This window comes from Drosophila nasuta, chromosome 3 (assembly GCF_023558535.2).
Source record: "Drosophila nasuta strain 15112-1781.00 chromosome 3, ASM2355853v1, whole genome shotgun sequence".
NCBI lineage: Eukaryota > Metazoa > Arthropoda > Insecta > Diptera > Drosophilidae > Drosophila > Drosophila nasuta.
Genome location: NC_083457.1, coordinates 27,250,432 through 27,272,921, shown reverse-complemented (window position 1 = coordinate 27,272,921; position 22,490 = coordinate 27,250,432). Strand labels below are relative to the sequence as shown.

General features: G+C 35.1%; 4 protein-coding genes across 12 annotated transcripts in view; 1 reads left to right on the top strand and 3 right to left on the bottom strand.

Annotated features, from left to right (window-relative positions):
* LOC132793330 (histidine-rich glycoprotein-like) overlaps positions 1-22,490 on the bottom strand; it is a 70,310-nt gene that overhangs the window by 31,181 nt on the left and 16,639 nt on the right. The window lies entirely within an intron of this gene.
* Positions 3,692-22,490, top strand: part of LOC132793325 (uncharacterized) — a 57,636-nt gene continuing 38,837 nt past the window's right edge. For 7 of the 9 annotated variants that reach the window (XM_060803159.1, XM_060803163.1, XM_060803164.1 and 4 more), the window contains exons 1-3: positions 3,692-4,346; positions 7,195-7,787; positions 7,845-8,442. In XM_060803159.1, the coding sequence (XP_060659142.1) occupies positions 4,313-4,346; positions 7,195-7,787; positions 7,845-8,442 (1,225 nt within the window). In that variant the 5' untranslated portion in view covers positions 3,692-4,312. The remainder of the gene's footprint in view (positions 4,347-7,194; positions 7,788-7,844; positions 8,443-22,490) is intronic. The other 2 variants (XM_060803165.1, XM_060803166.1) reach the window with 2 other exon arrangements.
* On the bottom strand, positions 17,521-18,123 carry LOC132792632 (uncharacterized). The gene is made up of 3 exons (XM_060802066.1): positions 17,977-18,123; positions 17,757-17,921; positions 17,521-17,691 (listed from the first exon to the last, which is right to left on the bottom strand). The coding sequence occupies exons 1-3, from the start codon at positions 18,121-18,123 to the stop codon at positions 17,521-17,523; spliced, it is 483 nt and encodes a 160-aa protein (XP_060658049.1).
* On the bottom strand, positions 19,234-20,002 carry LOC132794216 (uncharacterized). Its single transcript, XM_060804510.1, has 4 exons — positions 19,943-20,002; positions 19,722-19,868; positions 19,488-19,652; positions 19,234-19,426 (listed from the first exon to the last, which is right to left on the bottom strand). Exons 1-4 carry the CDS (start codon positions 19,991-19,993, stop codon positions 19,259-19,261), a joined length of 531 nt encoding a protein of 176 aa, XP_060660493.1. The 5' UTR covers positions 19,994-20,002; the 3' UTR covers positions 19,234-19,258.

Below are 22,490 nucleotides of genomic sequence, written 5' to 3'. Positions count from 1 at the left end.
CATACAGAATCAGACAAAATACCAAGATGCCTGCAAAGTACATAAACAATTACATTTACAGGTGGTCCAACAACAACAAGAGCACGGCAACCTTTACATAAATCTCTACACATGCATGCGAGTAAGTGTATGTATATGTGAACGTCTGCTTGTGTTGGTGTAAAAACAAAGACCAGACTGGAAGACAATGTTGTTGCTGCTGCTGCTGTGGAGAGGGCAGAAGACCAACGCAATAGCGGCGAAAAATACATGCAGCATACACATGAACACACATACTCTTATTTATGTATGTATGTGTATCGTGTATATGTGTGTACACATTTGTGATACGTAATTTCTTGGGGTTTGTGTTTGGTTGGTTGAATTGCAATAAAACTGGTTTCCTAAGTCAGGCGTATAATGTACAAAACAACAACAACTTCCAATGTACAATGTACATACAAATATCATTACAGACAGAAGACATTCATGTAGAAATTGTACTAGTATATGTTTACCCTACGAGGATTTAATTATTTTCGAGTGTTGTTGTTGTTGAAGTCAAATGCATACCGCACATATTTCAGTATTTTCTTTTGAATTTGCCACATATCGAGTGTAGACTGCAACGTTGCATTGAAAATTGCATCGACATCAACATCGACAGGCAAAGTGAACTGTGTTGATGCTCCCCATAAACCGGCTTAACTCGTACATGTATTGCATATGTACATATATGTATGCATGTGTAAGTGTGTGTGCAAGGCTTGGATTGGCATCCCTGGTATATTGATGTCTACCTGTAACTACAAAGTGCTCTCTTTCTTCTGCTGGACGAATAGGAATCTGAATCATACTCCCTCTCACTCAATTTACAGTTAGAGGCCGCTGTTGTTTTTACCATTTAGTCGATCACAAAAATTGCATTTTGTTTTCATCGAAACATTGGCGAAATTTGAGGGGCGTTATTAAGCGTGTGCGTGTGTGTGAGCTGCCACGCCCAAACGCCCACTTGTAAATGATGCGAAACCTTTTTATTGCAAACATGCAAATTATCAACAATATTGGTTTTTAATTTAATTATTGCATATGATTTTCGCATTTTTGCTTTTTTATTGTCTTATTATTATTGTTTATCGATTTCGTCGAAGTCCAATCGCAGTCGCTGCCATCATCACTGTCGCAGTCGCCTTCTTGGGGGCGTTGACTGCTAACCAGGGGGGTGGTTGAAGGCCTTGCTTTAAATCAAGTTTTTTTTTGTTATTGTCGCCGTTGTGTCGTCGGGCATGACTTTGTTATCATCAACATTGTTTCGTTCGAGTTCAAAGCCCCAATTAACCAAATCCCAGACGAAAAATGCACCAAAGATCGAGTCGCAGTTGGGCGGTTTTATTTTTATATATTTTAAGCAAATGTCACAAAAATGTTGTTATTGTAAACAGTTTTGTGTGCATTTATCAAATGGCAGTCGAAGCCAGTTTTCTGGTTGTAGAAACGTGCTGGTATTTCTCTCATGCGGCAATATCATCATAAGCCTGGGTGCGGGATGACGATTCCACAACCCAGCAGCGACGCTGGCAGCGTAAAACAACAACAAATAGAGGGGACATTGACAGCGACAGCGACGCTTGCAGCGGCAGCAACAACAACAACAACTAATAGAGGGACATTGACAGCGACGTTAGCAGCATAATTTACATACGTGACGATGTTAAAGCGCAGCTCAAGTCACGTTTTCATTTCACGCTTGTTTGATTGACTGTTGCTGCCGCCTGCTTATCGCTGTGCTGCTGCTGCAGTTACTGTAATCATTTAACGGCCAACCGTGAACACCCTGTAAACATTTAATCGATTGTACTTGTTGCGGCTGCTGTTATTGTGGTTGTTGGGATTTTTTTTTTGGATTTTGTTTTTTTCGCATGAAATATGCAAATGAGACTTGGCGGGCTTATCTCGTTAAAACCGCTCTGACTTCTGCTGCATGACTTTGGGCTTATCAGCACGCTTTTGAGCTCTGAACGCCCCTTGAATAATCACACACAACTACACAGACACCAATATGCAATGTGTTTGGTTATTCGAGTAATTCAATTATTTTGTATATTATTTTCAATGTGCAACAAAAGCGACAATAAAATAACAACCCCAACAACTAAAGCCAACAACAACAACAGCAACAATGAGCAACAACGACGACGACGACACAGATAAGTGTTGTCATTGTTGTTATTGTTGTATTTGTACTCGCTGCTGTTGCTGTTGTTGTTGTTGGCGCTATGGCACCGACTGGCACTGGTACAGCAATTATTCTGTATTCGCTTGGTCGCCGTTGCGATAGTGTGAGACTTCCGTCGAGCTATGGCTGCTGCCACAGTGTCTGCGGGGAGTGGATAACTAAAAACGGCGAAAGTTTTAATTTACAAGGAAAATAATTATTGAAGGTTTTTGTTAGTCGTATTGCACGATAGGCGCCACTGTTGAATTTATAGGATAATAATTTTCAGCTGTTGCAAAAACGTGTGACAAGGTCATGAAATACAATACGAAATGTTATCCAAGAATTCAAATTTTTTTTAACCGCTTACACAATGTTGAAAGCAACAGCTGATACAATTTAACAATATGGCAGCATTGGAGATGAACAGCTGAGCAACAACACAGTGAGGAGCAAAACAAAGTGCACCGATATACATAATATGAAATTACGGCAGCTATCGACCAGCCACCACAGTCTGCTAAAGGTTTAATACATCGATTAAAAGCAATGTTTTTCTGTTAAAATTTGGGGGGTTGTGGTGTTTACAGCTGTTAAATTCAAATGAAAGCTTCTGTTGTATGCTTTTGTTTACAATTAATAGGTGCCGTATCTGACTTTCATAATTTATATGATGACTAGCTTTATGTTCATTTAGAATGAGTGCCGGAATATTTAAACCATATAATGAAAATTTGATTAATGAAAACTAAGCATTGCAAAAGAGTAATAATAATTTTGACTGCAAAACCTATTAATAAACATAATAAATGCAGCACTAGTCTGTGTGACCAGCAGCATATTGTTACCTCGATGTTGGCATAATTTGAAATTTAAATTGTGGTCACACTTCACTGCGGCATTTCTAACACCAAAAACATGAGTGAGTACACAATTATTTATATTATTAAGGAATTTAACAACCAGAAACTATGTGTATATTTTTTTATAATTTTCAGCAATCGTTTGTGATTACGGCCGAGAATGATAAATATAAAATTGCCTCTGATTGCTTTTGCTATCCAAGGAACCGTTATAAACATTAGTTTTAATTAAATTTAAATACATTTAGTTTAAAAGAGCGAAAGAGAGAGAACTCTATCTAGAATTTAATGCCTTACGACCAAATAACACTGCTATGGGATTTAACATATCGATTATTAGCAATGTTGTTCTGTTAAAATTGGGGGGTTGTGTAGTTTACAGCTGTTAAATTCAAATGAAAGCTTCTGTTGTATGTTTTTGTTTACTATTATTAGCTACCTTGTAAGCATATATTATTAATAGTTCAGTTAATCTTTTTGCTTGTATGCCAATTTCTTGCGGAAAATTGCATTTATAAATAGTCTCACAAAGCAGTCATCAAATATTCCAGAAATAATTAAGCGCATTGTGCTAATAACATTTTAGCAAACTGTTAAGCTTTTGACGCTGCTAAGTCAGCTGTTTGCTCACAGTCCGTGGATAAAGTCGGGGGGACGCGTAAAAAAAATTGAAAAATTGATATTTTGGTCGGTATTTTTTGCATTTTGCATTAAACAGTGCACATAAACTGCAACAAATTGCGTAGGAAACGTTCGCGCGTCACCTCCAAATACGGGCAGCAGTTGAAAAACTTTTTGTTTACCTTTTTTTCCATCGTATCGAGAAATGTTTTCGTAGCCTGCAACATATGTACATACATTTGTATATGTAAATAGAGCTCCATAGATGTGAGTGTGCGTGTTCGTGTGTCTGTGTGTGTGTACGTGTACGTGTACATGTTGTGCTATTTGTGAGTTTGTGCGTTGTTATTTTGTGCGTTCTCGCGGTCGCTCGAGCTGAAAATGGCATTTTACAGAGACCAGTTAAGTTAATGCGCAACGATGCAGATGCAGTCGACTGCAATTGCAGGCCCCACCAGGTGTTTATTTTAAGAGAGGCCAAAAAGTTCGAGCGCCCGAGCAGAGCAGGGGGGAGGGGCTGGCAGCAGGGCAGGCACATGGAAAACGAGCCTAAACAAATTGCTTTTCCCGCTTCCGTTGCTCCCGTTGCTCGTCGTCGTAGTCGCCGTAGCCGTTGCTGCTGTTGGTGGCGGACATGAATCTAAATCTGAATCTGAATCTGCAGCAAAGTAAGTTCTAACTAAATATGACTTTGCACTCGAACTCGCTCTCCCTCTCTCTCCACTCTACACTCCCCACACTGACACACACACACAAACATGAAAGTATGTACGCACTTTGTACGTACATAACATAATTATCGATGAGTTTGACGTTATCTGCTTCTGATAACTGCGCTTCTTCGATTACCACTGTTCTTTGCTATTATTGGTTTTCCAATTAGTTTTTTTGTAGTATCTTCCTCTTCTTATGTGGTTTGTTTTGTTTTGCATTTCGCCCAAGGGCATTTTCCCTATGCGTTTTCTTTTTCGCATGGTTCACTTTTAGGCGCACTCTGGACATTATTAATATGCCCGAGACAAGAACTTTTATTCGCGCCTCAATATGTTTTTACGAAATATTTGCAAAGTGGCATTCATGCTTTATTTAACCAACTCTTGCTCTCGTTCTATGGCTATTTTTGTATGTTGTTCTTTATCCCTGTTTTGGCAAAGTGCTGCTTTTGATTTATGTTTCTAATAAAATTTCAATAGACTTGCAATTTGTCGTGTTGCACAGAAGTGAGCTCTGCGCCCTTGTTGTCATGCTTCATGCCACGTGCGTTCCACGACTGCACAGTGAAGCGAACACTCAGCGAAAGTGAACAAAATTTAAATGATGAAATAATTGTAGAGCTACTTTGAGCTTTAATTAGCTGCATCGAAAAGTGCATTGATAATTCTCAGCTTAAATTATTGTTTTTTATCGATGATAACTTATCTGATGTTATTTTATTCTATAAATATAATAATTTCTATTGTGATTGGAAAAATTTGTATACGTTTGTTCTAAAATTTGTCGGTTATGGTGAGGTATCTTTAATTGGAAATTAGGATATAGTAGAGTCTGCCGGATTTCTGTTCAGGTACTTCTAGGATATGCTAATTTGTTGTCCAAAGCTTTTAAAATAATATAGCTGGACTTAAATTTTAAGGACTATTACCATCATATGAACCGCAATTATGTTTAAAATGCAAAATCTGAATGTATATAGTTGCCTTTTTGTAAGAAAAACGCTTTTCAAAGCTTTCAAGTTACTTTCACTTTCTTAAACTTAAGAATCTCTTGTCTTTTCTCAAATACTAAATGGATTAAAAACTTGGAACTTAAAAGAGATCATTAAACAATACAATAAAACTCTAGATTTTCTAAATATGACAATCTTACATATATTTTTCTTACTACATATTTGTTAGTATGGTTGGAACTCAATACAGCTTAACTTTAAAAAAAAAGAATCAAATGGACTCTTTCAAAATGTTTCCTTATTTCTTAAAAAAATGTAAAACCAATTTTTTAAAAATCTAATAAAAAGCTCGGGAAATTTAATTTGATAAGGTGACAACTATGAACATCCAAGTTCGAAATGGTTCGTAAAATTTCTAAAAACCTTACAAATTTTCGGGTTTCTGTGGCACTGCTGCCAGCGGAATCAACTTCGCTATTTCTGTGATAATGTTTTATTTTTAACTTTTGTTTCTAATGCAACTTGCTCCACTGTGCCGCCATTTTCGTAGCTTGCACATCAAAAGCCGCGACGAACGCAAAAATATGCGAAACTTCAGCGAGCTCCTGCCTCTTACTTCTGACCCTGCTTCGCTATCCCTTTGCCTGTCCCTGTCCCTGCCCCTGTAGCTGACCCCGCGGTGCCCTTTTTTCCCCTGAGAAGTGTTTTATGTGTTACGCGAACATTGTCAGGGTTCTTCTCTGTTGTTGTTGTTGTTGTTAAAGTTGTTGTTAGTCTTGCTGGTTATTGTTGTTTGTTAGGCCTATCGTCCTGTGTGTCCTGCCATACATTACAATGAAGTATGTGTGCCTGAATGAACGGACGCTCAGCTCAGTTCAGTTCAGCTCAGCTCGGACTCGTACTCTGAGACTCCGCTGCCTGATTGTTTTGCTTTGGCGACCTTTTCGCACACTCACACATGCTTAGATACACATATATACATATTTATGCACACACACACATACATCTATTTGGCCACATGGTCACAGACGGCCAGAAGCAGCAGCAGCAGCAGTGGCTAATTATGACCCGCACATTTTGAAAACAAACAGAGGGCGTTGAGAGTGTTGCAGGTCGAAGGAGAAGGGGAGTGTATGCACATGTTTGTTTATGTGTGTGTGTGTGTGTGTGTGTGTCAGTTTGCCGGCCAAGTGTTTAGCTACGTTTAAATGTTTCCGGCGCTCACTTTTGTTTCGTGTCGCCTTCAGCCTTGGAGTCTATATTTGGCAACGCATGCAGCCTGCCTGCCTGCCTGACACTTTTGGCCGCCAGCTAACCCCCTCCTGCTCTTGCTCCTTGCCCTTCCCTTCGTTTCCCCCCGTCACCTTGCCTTAGCTGTCGTCGCGCTGTTTGTTTTGTTGCACTTTTATTGCGTTTTGGGGCCCCAGCTAAGTAGTCCTCTCTAGTCCTCTAGTCGCTGTTGTTGTCGTCGTCGTCGTCGTAGTGTGTGTGCCATAAACATGTCGTCTTTCGCTTGATTTAGCACTCTGACAACCCTCCGCGCTATAACCCCATTTACTCTCATTGTTGGGCCCAACACACACACACACACATACAAAATGGCCCCGTCTAAGCCACTGACCGCCAGCCAGCTAGGCATGTGTGCAACGTGACGTATACGTAACGCGTTCGCTCTTCTGATCATCTCGACGCAAACAACACTTTGTCATATTTCTAATGTTGATGATGATGTGTTGACAATGCCCAGTTATGCCCATAAATCTGTGCCACGTTTTAAATGCATCTTTTCTATAGTCCACAGCTTGTCGATTGTGAGTTATGTATGCTGATAATTTCTCTTCTCTTTGCAGCCAACACAAAGAATGGTTTGAGCCGTTTGAGCCTGATCAAATCGCAGAGCAGCGGCAAGCTGAGTCTCAGCAATGAGGTCGATGCCACAACAAACAGCAAAACGACGAAAACGACAAGTTTACGCGCTGCCAAACTCAAGATCGAGGCCATGCAACAACATCATCAGCTCCAACAGCAGCAACAGCAGAAGCAGAGTGCCAGCAACATTATATTGTTGCGTGGCACACGCAATGAAAATGGCCAGATCATCATACAGAACAATCAGGATATACTTAGCCTGCTCAGCGAGCAGCAGCAACAGCAACAACAGCAACAGGATAAGGCTACTGCCATAACGCTCAATCAGCTGCCGACAACAACAACTGTGGCACGCAAGACCATCGTGCAAACGACCAGCAGCAACAGCATCAACAGTTCGAGCAGCATTTCCATAGTCGCCAGCAGTGGCAAGGAGTCCAATACGATACTGCTGCAGACGCCCATCAATGCCAGCCAGCTGGAGAGTGTGCTCAAGGCGCAGAACACGGCGACAACCAAGCTCAATGGCAACGTCAGCAACAAGCTGATTGAGCGTCCCTTTATGCTGAAGCATGTAAGATCAATTTGTCACTCTATTCCTTACAATTATTAACCACATTTCGTTTTGCAGGCCTCGCGTAGTCTCAGCTCGGAGAGCAATTGCGACAGCAAGTCACCGTTTGTGCTGCAGACGCTTAAGCGTTTGGAGAAATCGCAATCCATTCTGGTCATACGTAATTCCACAACCACAAGCTCAAGCACAGCCATGGCCACATCGCCACCGCCGCCGCCACCTCCGAACAGCAACAAGAATCATAATGGAACACAGCAGCAACAACAACAACAGCAGCAGCAGCAACATGTGTTGAATGTGACACGCAATGCTAAGGTGTCCAAGGCGGTGGCTGCCACGATGCACAAGCTGAAGTCGCCAACGGGTGCCACTGCAGCCACAGCTGCCGCAGCGGGCACAACAACCATTCTGCGGCTGAGTAAGAGCGTCAACAACAGCAACAACAACAAGCAGCTGACAACAACGGCCACAACAACGTCGGTAGCAACAACAGCAACCACAACAACAACGGCAGCAGCAGCAACGGCAACATCAACGCCAGCAAATAAAGTTGCCACAACAGCAGCAACAGCAACAACAACGGCAACGGCAATGGAACAACAGCAGACGCCACAAGCGACAATGCAACAACAAACGAATGTGCCACTTGGGAGCGGTAAGTCTAAGCATTCATTGTTGTTTTTTTGAGGGGACCTTTGCATTTCAGATGCATCGCATAAATCGGCTGTCAGCAGGTGGCAACTGCTTGCAACCTTGAGTTGTTCAATTTTTGTTCTCCGTTTTTTTTTGTTGCCTACTTTGAGGCGTCGCTTTAAAGGCGCAACTGATTGAGGCAAACGAGCTCGCGCTTTCCTTTCGACCAAGTCGCGTACGTGGCCAGCCTAACAATTATTCAATTAAATCCGAATAAACTTGCCTCCGGCCGGACTTCTTCTTGGTCGTTGTCTGTTCTCTGTTGCCCGTTTTACAGAGCATTCCAGTGCTGTGGCCAGCTGTGAACGCGTCGCTGCGTTGGGGGCTCATTGATTTTCACACTTGCCAGCATTTGTAATGTGCCCTGTAAACACGGCGAGGGTATAAAGGGTATACACATTAAGAGAACGGTTGGTCAAGTAAACTTAGGCTTGTTTTTTTATTAAATGACTGGCTTTTTCTTAGTCCATTCAGTCCCAAAAACTATTTGAATAAATGACATTCATTCGTCAGTTTAAATCTGTGAAATTTTATTGTCAAATATTTGAAAACCTTGAAATTTTTTAAACAAAAAAAGAAATTAAATATATGTATTTAATTGATATGATATACATTTCATTTGTTTCAAACAATAAACTGTTAAATATATATCATACGCATTTAATTTATTATATTTAATTTGTTTTTTTGTTTGACGAATTTTAAAGGCTTTCAAATATTTTACAACCAAATATCAATTTAATATTATAAACATATATATTTTTTAAGGCAGATAATTCTAGATCCATCTTTGAAATTTTCTGCAAATTGAAATTAAAATTGATATATTTCGTTCACAAATTTATTGTACTAACAAATTGCAGTGCAATTATACTTCATTTTACTTCATTTTAAGCTAAAAGATTTACAGTTAAATGTGTAATAAATCAGCATTTATTTATTTAACTATTTATCTTAAGGTCAACTATTTATTTGTTGTCTATTTTAAAGTTAATCATGTGCAGTCAAAAATGAAAAAGTGATTTTCATTAAATTAAAAATAAAACTTAAGAGTAATTCTGTTATTTTAAAATTAAAATTTTTAAAGGGTATCCCACTGCCTATCATGCAACCACCTTTCAACGTTAATAGTCGTTATTGTAGTGTTTCTATCGAAGAACTCTCTGGGGTGAGCTTCGCGGCTCAATTGGCTGCTCCTTTGCTTGCTTGGCCTTCGTTTGCTTGTTGCAAGCTAACGAAAACATATTTGTTGTTGTCAAGGTTGTTGTTGTTGACGCTGTTGTTATTGTTGTTGTTGTTCTTGCCCCATCTATGTTCATTAGTTAGCGTTCTTTTCGAGTTGCCAGTTCGACCAAAGTCCGTAGCGAAGCCAGCGAATTCCTCAGACACTCGATTGCGATTCGATTGCGAGTGTTTCGTGTAAGCAACGTGTAACAAGAACAAATTAGTTCATTTAGGCGTAAAGTGCTCAAGTCTTTCAATATAATATCTGATCCAATTGAAACTTGAACGAAAACTTTTGCCAAGTGCACTCTTTGAGATGCTCTACTAGAATAGAAGAGAATGAGAAAGAGAGTGAGAGAGAAAGAGAGAGAGAGAGAGGGAAAACAGAGCGATCCAAATGTAGAGCGTTTGCTTTAAATAAATTTCTTGGAACTGATTTTTATCAGTTAAGAGTATCTTTAATTAATGAGATTTTAACTAAATTCTGGTTCATGAATATCTTATTTAGGCTGTGGTTATATTAAGAAACTGCAAATATTTTTGTGCTATTTATATACTATTAAATATTTTATATTTGATTCTTGGGAAAATTTAAATGGGTAATTTTCAGGGAATGGGAATTTTTTTGCGTGCGACACTTTTTACAGTGAAAACAAAAATTGAATTAATTTTAAAAAGAGGTAAAGGTTATTCTTATAGCTCTAGATTAGCACTATATATACAGCTAAGATTGATTTTAGGCACATTTTCTGTTTTACGATAAATATAAATAAATAAAATATATAAAATCGTTAATTATTTGGTTTGAGTGCGCATTCGTTAATTTTTGGCATTATTTTAAAACAGAAAAATAATTCCAAAATTTTTCTTACCTTTAATTTAAGTGCTAATCAAGAGCTAGAAGATTTATCTTTACTTAACATAAAAAAATGTTTTGGTACATGTTTTTTTCTCTTTAGATAGTAAGCGAAATTTTTGCCAAAGCATTAACGATATATTTAGTAAATATGAAACTTAATTCTAATAGAAAAGCTGGGTACTTATGCATTAAGTTGCGCTTATTTTCAAGTATTTTTGTGTTACTTGCATAATATATTTTATATTTAATTTTAGGGGAAATATATTTCTGAAATTCGTTGATACACTTTTATAGTATATTAAGTTTTTAGAGATAGATGGAAATGGAAAAAAAAAGAATTCTTTATTGCTCAGCCTTTTATTCTGAACACACTTTCAAACTCAAAACAATAATCTTTGAAGATTGTTTATGCATTTCGATCATTTAAACACTTGCAGCTGCAAAATATGCCCACGCATTTGGCAAGGTTTATTACGAAGTCCGAGGAGATTGAAGATTGTCGCTGTAGATTAGCCGAGTGGCAACTTGAGTTGGAGCTCAAATACGTTGCACGTAGCGAGAACTTGCTTCGGGCGAATGGAATTTGCTGATGTCTACAGAAACGGCAAATCGAGTTCTATTATTATGGCTGTTGTTGTTGTCAATAGTTGAAGATAAAATGTGCGACAAATCTAGAGTTATTCGTATGCTTGTCCAACTGTCTGTGTGAGGTGTTGATTATTGCACTCGATTTGGAGTACGAAAGACAGAGGAATGAAAAGAGAGATAAAGAGTGTGGAAAGAGACAACCAGAGGAAGTTTTGTCGCCTTTTAGTGTCTTTGTTTTTTGGTCACATATTTTTTTTTCTGCTGACACATTGAAATATGCTTCGCTTTCGTAGGGGGAAGACCGAATAGATGCCTGACTGCTGCTAAGTGATTTTTAAGCCAGATTTAAGTTATGGCCAAGAAGATTGTGTGGGTGTCAAGTGGCCAAAAACTGCTGTTCAGCTGTCGGCATATTGCAACTTGAGTATTGCTGATGTTTCAATTGCTATGCCTCGGGTCGCTTATTGAGTCTTTTTCCCTCACATATACATATGCATGTTGCAAATACACAACTACACACACACACACACAACTGTGGTGTGTAAGCGTGTGGAAAATGCAGACATCCGAAAGATACTTATCTAACTTGCAGCTAACAAATGCAAACTGACTCAGTAGACTTTTGCACGCTTGCATTTTATTGATAAAACTTTGGCTAAAATTTAAAATATTTTAATTTAGTTGTAGTTTTAGTTGTGTTTTGACTGACTGATGCTTTTGTTATTCCTTTGCTTATTTTCGCCTCTTGTTTTTGTTGTCTGTTTGCTGTTTATCAGAGTCAACGAAGCCATTAGCTAAAAGGCGCCCAATGCCAACCTTCAAAAAAATAAAATAAAAAAAAAAATGCACCCAAAAATTCGCTCACTCTTGCATTTTTTCTATTTCTTTGAAAGACTATATTTTAAAGGGTATATTGGGTATACCGACAATGTCAACAGTAGGAGAAAGAAGTGTTGTAGTAGGTTAAAGAATTTAATGTTTATTTAAAAGTTTCTATTTTAGAAATTTTATTATTTTATATTTTATTTTATTGGTTTTTTCTGTAGTATTTTTACTTTCGCTTTAATAAAAAATTATGATATATTTATATATCATATCTAAAAGAAGAAATATTTTTTGCTTAAAACAGATTTAAGAAAATATATTTCCTTTTATATCTTTATTTGTAGTTTAAGTAAATATAAACTTTAAAGTATTCAATGTTCTACATAGATCTTATGTACTTATAATTATTATTGAAATATGAAGTCTTTCCTTTTTAATCTTGGGAACAAATATTAAAATTTGAATATCGATATGTTAATAATTATTTTTATTAATTCAAAAAAAAGGTCAAATTTAGTTTTGAATATCGTTGGTTTATCTTATCTTAATATTTAGATTCAATTTAAATTTTTGAATATTTATAAAATAAATTTTTAGGGGGTATTTTGTAGTCAGTCAATGCTAGCTTGCGCTTATCTGAACTTTTTTTTGTTGAAGGTAAGCAAATTAAACAAATTACCAACAGCGGCACAGGTTCGACCCCCACAAAGCTCACACAAATCGAGTCGGAGTTGGAGTCGACCAAAAAGTATCTCATAGATACTTTCGCATGCATGTGCCGTCATGTGAGCAAAGAAAAAAATTGAAAAAAAATGAATGGTAAAAATCTAAAGCTGAAACTTTTTCACATTTGTTTTTTATTTTTTCATGTTTTTATTTCTGTTTTTTTTTTGTTGATATTCTTGCAAATCCTTTGGCTTGCTTCATTATCATTATTTCGGGCGCTTCTTTTTTCAAGCACATAATTGCCAAGAGAAAAAAGTTGGCGCTTTGTTTTTCGGCCGTTGTGCAAAAACTTTTGCATTTCCGTTGTTATGAAACTTGAGCCCAGTGTTCAAAAAAACGAAAAAGAAATCTAGAAAAGTGGGGAAAAAATGGGAAAAAGAAGAAGGGCAAACAGTGCGATCGAGCTTCTTTCTCTTGCTAGTTTTCTTTTTGTTTCTGTTGAGTTAAATTGCAAAATATGATGGGCCCGGCGCCTGGCACCACTTCACACACACATTCACACACACACACACACTCACCCACACACTCACCCACACACACACTGAGGGGCACACTGACACATAGAGAAAACTACAAAGAGAGTTTTGCCTTGTAGGTGACTAATTGGATAACACAGTGTCTAATTGTCAACTGCCACGCCCACCACAGCATTAATCTGTTTAACGCCCTCACCACTCATTTTTCTTTCGTTTTTGGCTGCAGTGCATTTTCCATCATTTTGATTATTGTGCCGCAAGTTCTTTGCTTTAGTTAGGAATTTGCAACTTTTTGTTGCATACTTTTGCCAGGACAATATTTGTCCTGCCCTGATTTGCAATCTGCTCCTAATGAGTGCACACAAAGTGAATGATGTGAATAAACACTGAGCTCTTTCACAGTGCGCACAACAAACCAAACCGTTTGAGGATTAGACATTTTTGTTTAGAAATTGAACTTTTTTTTTTAGAAAATGTATTCAATTTGTTCACAGCTGAATTTTTAGGATTCTTATTTACTTTAAAAAATAGTTTTCATATATTCAAAAAGAAATATCAAAAAGTTTTCACTGCAATGATTGATAGCTATAATGACTGAATTCATCATAATTATACCCGCTACCCTTAGGGTAGAAGAGTATTATAACTTTGTGTAGGCAGGAAATATATAAAGTATATATATTCGTGATCAGCATCAACAGATCTAGCCATGTCCGTCTGTCTGTCTGTCTGTCCGTCTGTCCGTATGAAACACTGGATCTCAGAGACTATAAGAGATAGAGCTATAATTTTTTTTCGACAGCATTTGTTATGTTTGAACGCAGATCAAGTTTGTTTCAAATTTTTGCCACGCCCTCATCCGCCCACGCAAATCAACAAGATTCGAAAAACAAGCGTAATTTTAAAGCTAGGGCTGCGAATACAACAATAACAATAGTATTCATGATTCTGAAAATTTGATGGCGATCAGATTAAAATTGTGGAAGTTATTAAAGAAATTCGTTTGTATGGGCAAAAACGCCTACTTACTAGGGGTCTTAGTTGCTTTGGCTGACAATCTGGTATATTGTGCAGTCTATGGTATATTTCGAATTCGGTACTATATCGATATACCAAATATACTAATTGATATACTTTTAGAATTTTGTAGTATTTTCGGTATATTTTGAAAATAATACCGCTATATTTTGCTTTTATTCAAAAAGGGTAGTGGGTATCTCACAGTCGAGCACTCTCGACTGTAGCTTTCTTACTTGTCCTAAATTGCTTTTTGGTAATTTGTTTTATAATGAAAGCGTTGCGATGACTATGATATAATAATATTTGTAGGCATATTTAAAGACCTTTCTTAGTTAATATCGTATGGTACGCTTCTTTGTCAAAGTTAATTCCACATATCCTAATTTTTTTTCTAGCAGAGCTTTGAATTCAGATTGCCAACAACAAATAGAATTCATTCGTCTTTAAGAAATAGTTAGATATTCAAAAAAATATATAATATATAAAATTCTTCATGGAGTTCGTTGAATTGACGGATCACAAATGAATTGCTATAAATGCTTTTTTTTTTGTCGAAAATTAAGTAATTTAAACAACATTAGTAACGATCAATGATTTGATTTTTCTCTGAGAACTAATGATAGAAACATATGCGAAGTTTAATTTAATCATTAAAAACCCATTTAAATATATATCATATGTAATTTACCGCTGAATAAATGGCAAATCAAAAAAACTTTTCATCTCAGATTTAATACAGCATTATCTTAGAATGGCTAAATTAGTTTTTTTGCTGCTCTCAATGGGCGGATTGTGTTTTATGGTAAGTTTCGCGTATCTGCATAATCTTTTCACATCAAACTTAATTGCCAGGCACAAGGAAAATTTAAGACTCTGACGTGCCAAATCCTCGATCTTGAAGCTGGTAATTTCAGTAAATGCGAGATAAAGGCTGTTAGTCGAACAAGAAACGTTATAAACGTTATCTATAACTTCCATCAAACTGTGACTACCAATTTTGGGGTAAACTATTGATCACAACTATTGGTCGAAAGCGTTAATCACAATTGAAGTTCATCACATAGGCTCATGTTGGATTCTTCAAGCGAACGAATGGTTGGCAGCCTTTCCTATATTCTTTTGACATAGATGTTTGTAGATTCTTCAAGAAACCATATAATGTTGTTGCAATAGTAGCATTCGCCTATCTGCGACCATATGGTAATCTAAACCACACTTGTCCCTTCGTGGTATGTATATTTGCAATTTTTGTCTATATAGACAGATTTTAAAAGTGCTTTATATTGCAAGGCTGGATCATCGATAATTGTCAAAGACTTTGAGCTAGATATCGATAACTTTCGATCACGTTTTCCCATTGCCAATGGCGAGTATGGTTTAAGACTATCTGTTAAGGTAAATAACATCTTAAAGGCAACGATCAACGGCTCTATTTATCATTTCGATTACAAGGATCAATGAAGTTTAGAGTTACTTATTGGTTGTGACATAATCCCAATAAATATAAACTAATAATGATATATTTATAGATACAGCTGTGTTCATTAAAATAGCAGTGCGACAGAAGCAAAATTATATAACGGTTTTTTTTCATATTCCTTTTAGCTAGTTAATCGCTAGCACATTGTAGGCAATGAATAGTATTAAAAAGCTTAACAAATACACGAATCCGATAAAAGGGTCTCAACTACAAAATATCATATTAAAAAACCATTAGAAATGATCGGTGATTTGATGTTTGTGCAACTAATTCAAATCGCAGAGAACTAATGATAACATTGAAATTTAATTGATATCATTAAAAACTCATTTAAAAGTACATTTACATTGTAAAAGTAATTTGCCGCTGAATAAATGGCAACCAAAAACATATTATGCCTCAGATCTAATACAACTTTAGCCTAGAATGACTAAATTAGTTTTTTTGCTGCTCTTGTTAGGCGAATTTTGTTTCATGGTAAGTATTTGTAAAATCTTTTCACTCAACTCAATCAACAACTTGATTGACAGGCACAAGGAAAATTTAAGAGTCTGAAGTGCCAATGCTTGGATCCCGAAATTGGTAACTTCAGTAAATGCGAGATAAAGGCTGTTAGTCGAACAAGGAACGTTATAAACGTTATCTTTAATTTCCATGAAACTGTGATGAACAATTTTGCGGTATAATATTAATTATAAAACGAGAATTTTAATCACAACTGATGTTCATCACATAGGCTCATGTGGGATTCTTCAAGCGTACTAATGCCTGGCATCCTTTCCTATATTCTTTTGACATGGATGTTTGTAGGTTCTTTAAGAAACCATATAATATTATTGCAATAATATCTGTCGACTATTTGAGACCCTATAGTAACCTTAATCACACCTGTCCCTTCGTGGTATGTATTTGCACTTTATGTGTATATAGATTGAACTTTAAATTGCATTATATTGCAAGGCTGGATCCGCGATAGTTGTCAAGGACTTTGAACTAGACATCGATGATCTTCGATCACGGTTTCCCATTCCCAATGGCGAGTATGGTTTAAGACTATCTGTTAAGGTAAATAACATCTTAAAGGCAACGGTTAATGGATCTATTTATTATTTCGATTACAAGGATCAATGAAGCTTAAGGTCACTTTTTGGATGCGATCCCAATCTCAATAAATATAAACTAATAATGTGTTAAGTAAAATGTTATTTTTTTTACAAATACAGCTGTGCTTATTAAAATAACAGTGCGACATATTATTTTTTGCATATTCCTTTTTGCTAGTTGATCATTGTTTTTGTAAAATGGAAACCCTCAATAGAGATTTGTATAAAGCCTAATGAAAATAAGTAAGGGAGTTGCAATCGAGTCTGCTCAACTCGCAGCTCGTTTTAATTTGAAGCAAAAGTGTGCGATATAATAATTCAAATTATCAAATTATACACCGATAATTACTGAAATATTCAAAAATGTGTATTTGGAATATTGTTAGAAGAAATACTGTAAAAAATGTTGCTTCATCACCGTACATGGTTATATAGTCACGGCTTTTGGCGTTGATCAAGAATATAAATATTCTTCTCCTTACGCCGGTTATGTCTATGGGTAGAAGACTACAAAAATACTTGAACTTTTATTGTTTTTTTTTTACAAAAACAAGGAAAAAAGCTACATCCGAGTGTGCTCAACTGTGAGATACCTTATAATACCCTTTCCACCTTATGGGTAGCGGTTATAATGATCAAATCAATTTATTTTACTGCAGCGAAAAAAAACAATACAATTAAAACAAATTTAATTTATTTTGTGACAACTTTTTTACAGAGGCCAAAAAAACTGTATTTCTTAGGAATTCCTATAGTCAAAGACCTCTATGGTTCCATTAATCGATAGAATTACTTTCTTCTTCCGCACAATTGTCAATTGCACCATGTACAAACCATTTTGCACTGGAAAGCGTCTTAGAAATTCATTGACCTCAATGTCATAGTTTGATAGTTTGATTGGCTCGTTTGCCTGTAGAGAGATACAACTAATCAAGCCTTCAATGCTTTAAAATAATTTCAAATTATTTCACTTACCGGATACGGACATGTGTGGTTGAAGTTGGTGTAATTACGAATGTAGGAGTAAGCCAACTTAGCAAGAAAATTATAAGGCTTGATCATAAATTCACATGGATTGAACTTGATTTTGTATAAAAACGGATGCCAGCCGTTTGTTCGTTGATAAAATTGACCTTCAGCCTAAAACGTATTCAAAATTAATAAGAAATACAATTTTCATGCTAGTGTTACTCACTTCGAAGTCGTCGATGATTATCTTCGGTAAATAGTGTATATTAGCAACCTTTTTATTGCGACCCACTAAATTGATTCGACATTGTGTGAACTCACCAACGTCCTTGTCAATCGCATTGCATATAAGGGACTTGAAAGGTGCCTGCATTGTTTCAGCCACTAAACAGATTATTAAGAGGAATAACATTCTCGTTAGTTTTCAATGGACTACGGTTTTCTATGAACGCGCTGATACTTAAACTATAGATCGTATTCGTTGAGTTACATGCTCAATGGCATTTTAATGAGAATTTTTTATAGTTTTCTTCAACAAACTAGAATAAAATTACATTTGAACAAAAAGGTTATAAACCCATAATGATAATTATTTTTCCAACCAAAAAAATAAAAATCACTTTTAAATTATGATTTTGATAATTCATCAAATTATTTTGTTTATCTATTATGAGTGTAACAGCGAGAACGAGGCATCTTCCACAATCTGGTGTATTTTATACTCTATGGTATTATTTGAATGTAGCACTATATTATTTTAATATTTTATTATTTTTGCGGTACATTAATTTGGTATATTTAAAGAATAATACCACACTGTTTTGCTTTTAATCAAAATGCGTAGCGGGAATCTCACAATGACGCCAAATAGGTCCATAACATTTTTACATTTGTCATATTATGTTAACTTGGAAATGTGGCAGTAAATATTTTCTACATTTTAATTTTAAATATTCGAAAATTTGCTAAATTCACTTAAAACGGATTGCGAGTTTTTTTTTTACAGTTTATTAATTTGACAGAATATTGAATATACATTCCGGAATAACAACATTCCAATGTAGATATAAGCTTTATTTATAAAATCAATATTATGTTGAACAAACATATTAATTCCAAGATTCGGTGATAAATAGATTTTATAATTATTATAATTAAAGAAAGTTGCATTTTGAATCCTAAAACTATTATAAGAATTTTATATTTTATATTAATAATTAAATAAACCATTTAATGAGAGAAAGAGAGAGAGCTAGTATCACAAAAATAACATATATTTTATAAACAAACTCATGCTAAGCATTTGCATAGTGCAAGGAGAAATTTTTCTCTTGATTGAATTTTAATTTTGTAATAAATACAAAACAGAATAAATTTAATAACTTTATTGCATGTTGTACCGTAAATGGAAATTTAATAAATATTTTTAATTTAAATATGTTGGGACTTCAAATTGATTAATTCATATTAATACAGATTCCCATTTGCAATTATTCCCATAAACTTCCTTAATTCCTATAATCGAAATAATAAATAGATCCATTAACAGATGCCTTCAAGATTTTGTTTCTAAAAATGGATAATCTTAATCCGTATTCTCCATTGGGAACCGGAAAACGAGCTCGAAAGTGATCTACATCGACTTGAAAATCTTTAACAATTATGGATGTGCCAGCCTTGAAATAAGCAGTAAATGCATATATTGTTTACAGATAGACCATATAAGTATGTACATACCATATAAGGGCAGGTGTGATTCATATTCGTATAGGGTTTTATATACTCGAAGCCTATTATCGCAACTACATTATATGGTTTCTTGATGAATTTGCAAGCATCAATGCTAAAAGAATAAAGATAGGGATGCCAGCCATTTTCACGTTTAAAGAGACCAACTTGAATCTGAAATGTGGACATACTTCTGATATGAATAGCTGTATTTAGTTTTAAAATCAGAAAGGATATACATACCGTAGCAACTTTGATAGTGTCAAATATATCAAAGTTAACGTTTATAATATTGTTGGCTCTATTGACAGCCTTTATCTCGCATTTACTGAAGTTACCTATCTTTGCGTCGTAGAGCTGACAATTTAGAGTCTTAAATTTTCCTCGTGCCTATAGAATTAGTAGAGATGATTAAAATATGTATATATATATATACATATATATAGCGATTCGCAAAAACTTACCATAAGAAAGAATACGGTTATCCAAAGCAGCAAACGAAAAACTTTATCCATTCCGGGCGAGTTTTGTATTATATCTGGGGTTGCATACAACTTTTCTAGTTTTTTATATATGCAATTTTTTAATGGGGATTTAATGAGATTATAATAATTTTCCATATTCATTAATGAGTCTATTCCATCTCTATATGAGTTTGTTGATAAGGGAATACCAAATTGACCAAGTTGCCGATCGTCACAAAAGTTTTATAGTAATAAAATTAGAAAATGGATTTTTCAGCAATGTTCAGTGACATTAGTGTTATATCACTTGTTATTTTAATTTGGTATTTATAAATTGTTGGTGTCAATTAATCATTTTCATTTTGTTAAAAGCGTCAACATCTCAATTAAGACAACTATCGCTCGCTGCTATTTTTGTCATTAGGTTGGAGCTTGGGTTGGTGCCTGTGGCTGTGGTCAGATACAACAAATCAATCCTGTATTTACGAATTTATGTGGGAGTGAGCCAACTTAGCAAGAACATTATAGAGCTTAAACATAAATTCGCATGGATCAAACTTGATTTTGTAGAGAAACGGATGCCAGCCGTTTGCTCGTTGATGAAATTGAGCTTGGGCCTAAAACGTGTCCAAAGGAGTTAATAGGAATTATAATTTTCATGCTAGTGTTACACACTTCGAAGTCATCGATGACTATCTTCGGTAAATAGTGTATATTAGCAACCTTTTTATTGCGTCCCACTAAATATTAATTTGACAGAATATTGAATATACATTCCGGAATAACAACATTCCAATGTAGATATAAGCTTTATTTATAAATCAATATTATGTTTGAACAAACATATTATTTCCAAGATTCGGTGATAAATAGATTTTATAATTGTTATAATTAAAGAAAGTTGTATTTTAAATCATATAACTATTATAATAAGTAATTTTATATTTTATTTTAATAATTGAATAAACCATTTAAAAATTCATATGTTGAGTAATCTTGACCTCTGCAAACTTTCAAGGTTCTTGTATTAACAGCGAAGTTGACAGTGAAGTTGGATTTTATTTGATTAAACAAATTTCAGTAAATTGAAGATGATTGCCAAAAAAATAACAGCAATTAAAAGAACATATGTAGAGTTGATTATTTGCTTGAATAAACAAATGTATTATTAGATTCTGGAAAATTCATTTATGTTGGCTTTGCAAAAAACGCAACTTGTATCTAAGAGATTCACGATGAAAATTTATTGACTGATCATTTCTTAACAGAGCAACTTTCCTCTTCTGTTATATTGATAACTTGTTATACCCCCCTACCCATAGGGTAGAAGGGTATTATAACTTAGTGCCGGCACGAAGTGTAACATATGTAATAGGTAGGAGGCATCTCCGACCCTATAATGTATATATATTCTTGATCAGCATCAATAGCCGAGACTATCTAGCCATATCCGTATGTCTGTCTGTCTGTCCGTCTGTCCGTATGAACACCTAGATCTGAGAGACTCAGAAATATTTGAGGAATACTACAAAACTTTTTAAAAAACGTTAACCACTGAAAGTTTTGATTTAAAATGCAAGGGAATATAGTCTCGCTTGATTTGTGCCAAAAATATAAGTATACTATACAAACAATAATGTAGTATTTAAAAAATAAATATTATAATTATAAAAGGCATACGTTGGAATTTGATGATTTTTGAGATTTGCAATTCGGTTTACCAACGGTAAAAATGATTGGATGATTTTTGTAATTATTGTGGTATTATTCTTATAATGTATTTGATGTTATTGTTGATAGTAAATTTAAATATTTCTAATAAAATGTAACAATTATTTTGACAATCTACAATAACGCTTCGTCTATTTATGCTAAATGGCAAACAACACGTTATAGTATATAATGAATTAGCAGTTCAGGTTGAGTGATGATAGAGTTCAGATGTGAGCTCATCACACAATAATTTATAAAAAAAAGTATGATAGGTAAAAAATTTGTAATTACTAAATATTGTGTTGAAAATATACAAATAATCCTGTCAAGCATTTGCATAGTACAATAAGAAATTTCTCTCTTGACTTTGAAATTAAAAAATACAAAAAGAAAAAATTGAATAATTTGCTTGCATGTTGTATAATAAGGGAAATTTTATTTATATTATTAATTTAAATATGTTGGGACTCCAAATTGATTAATTCATATTAATACAGATTCCCATTTGCAATTATTCCCATCAACTTCATTAATTCCTATAATCGAAATAATAAACAGATCCATTAATAGTTGCCTTCAAGATTTTGTTTCTAAAAATGGATAGTCTTAATCCGTATTCTCCATTGGGAACCGGAAAACGAACTCGAAATTTATCTATATCCACTTGAAAATCTTTAACAATTAAGGATGTGCCAGCCTTGAAATACCAAATAAATTTATATAGTGTCTACAGATAGACAATATAGAAATGTACATACCATATAAGGGCAGGTGTGATTCATATTCGTAAAGGGTTTTATATACTCGAAGCCTAGTATTGCAACTACATTATATG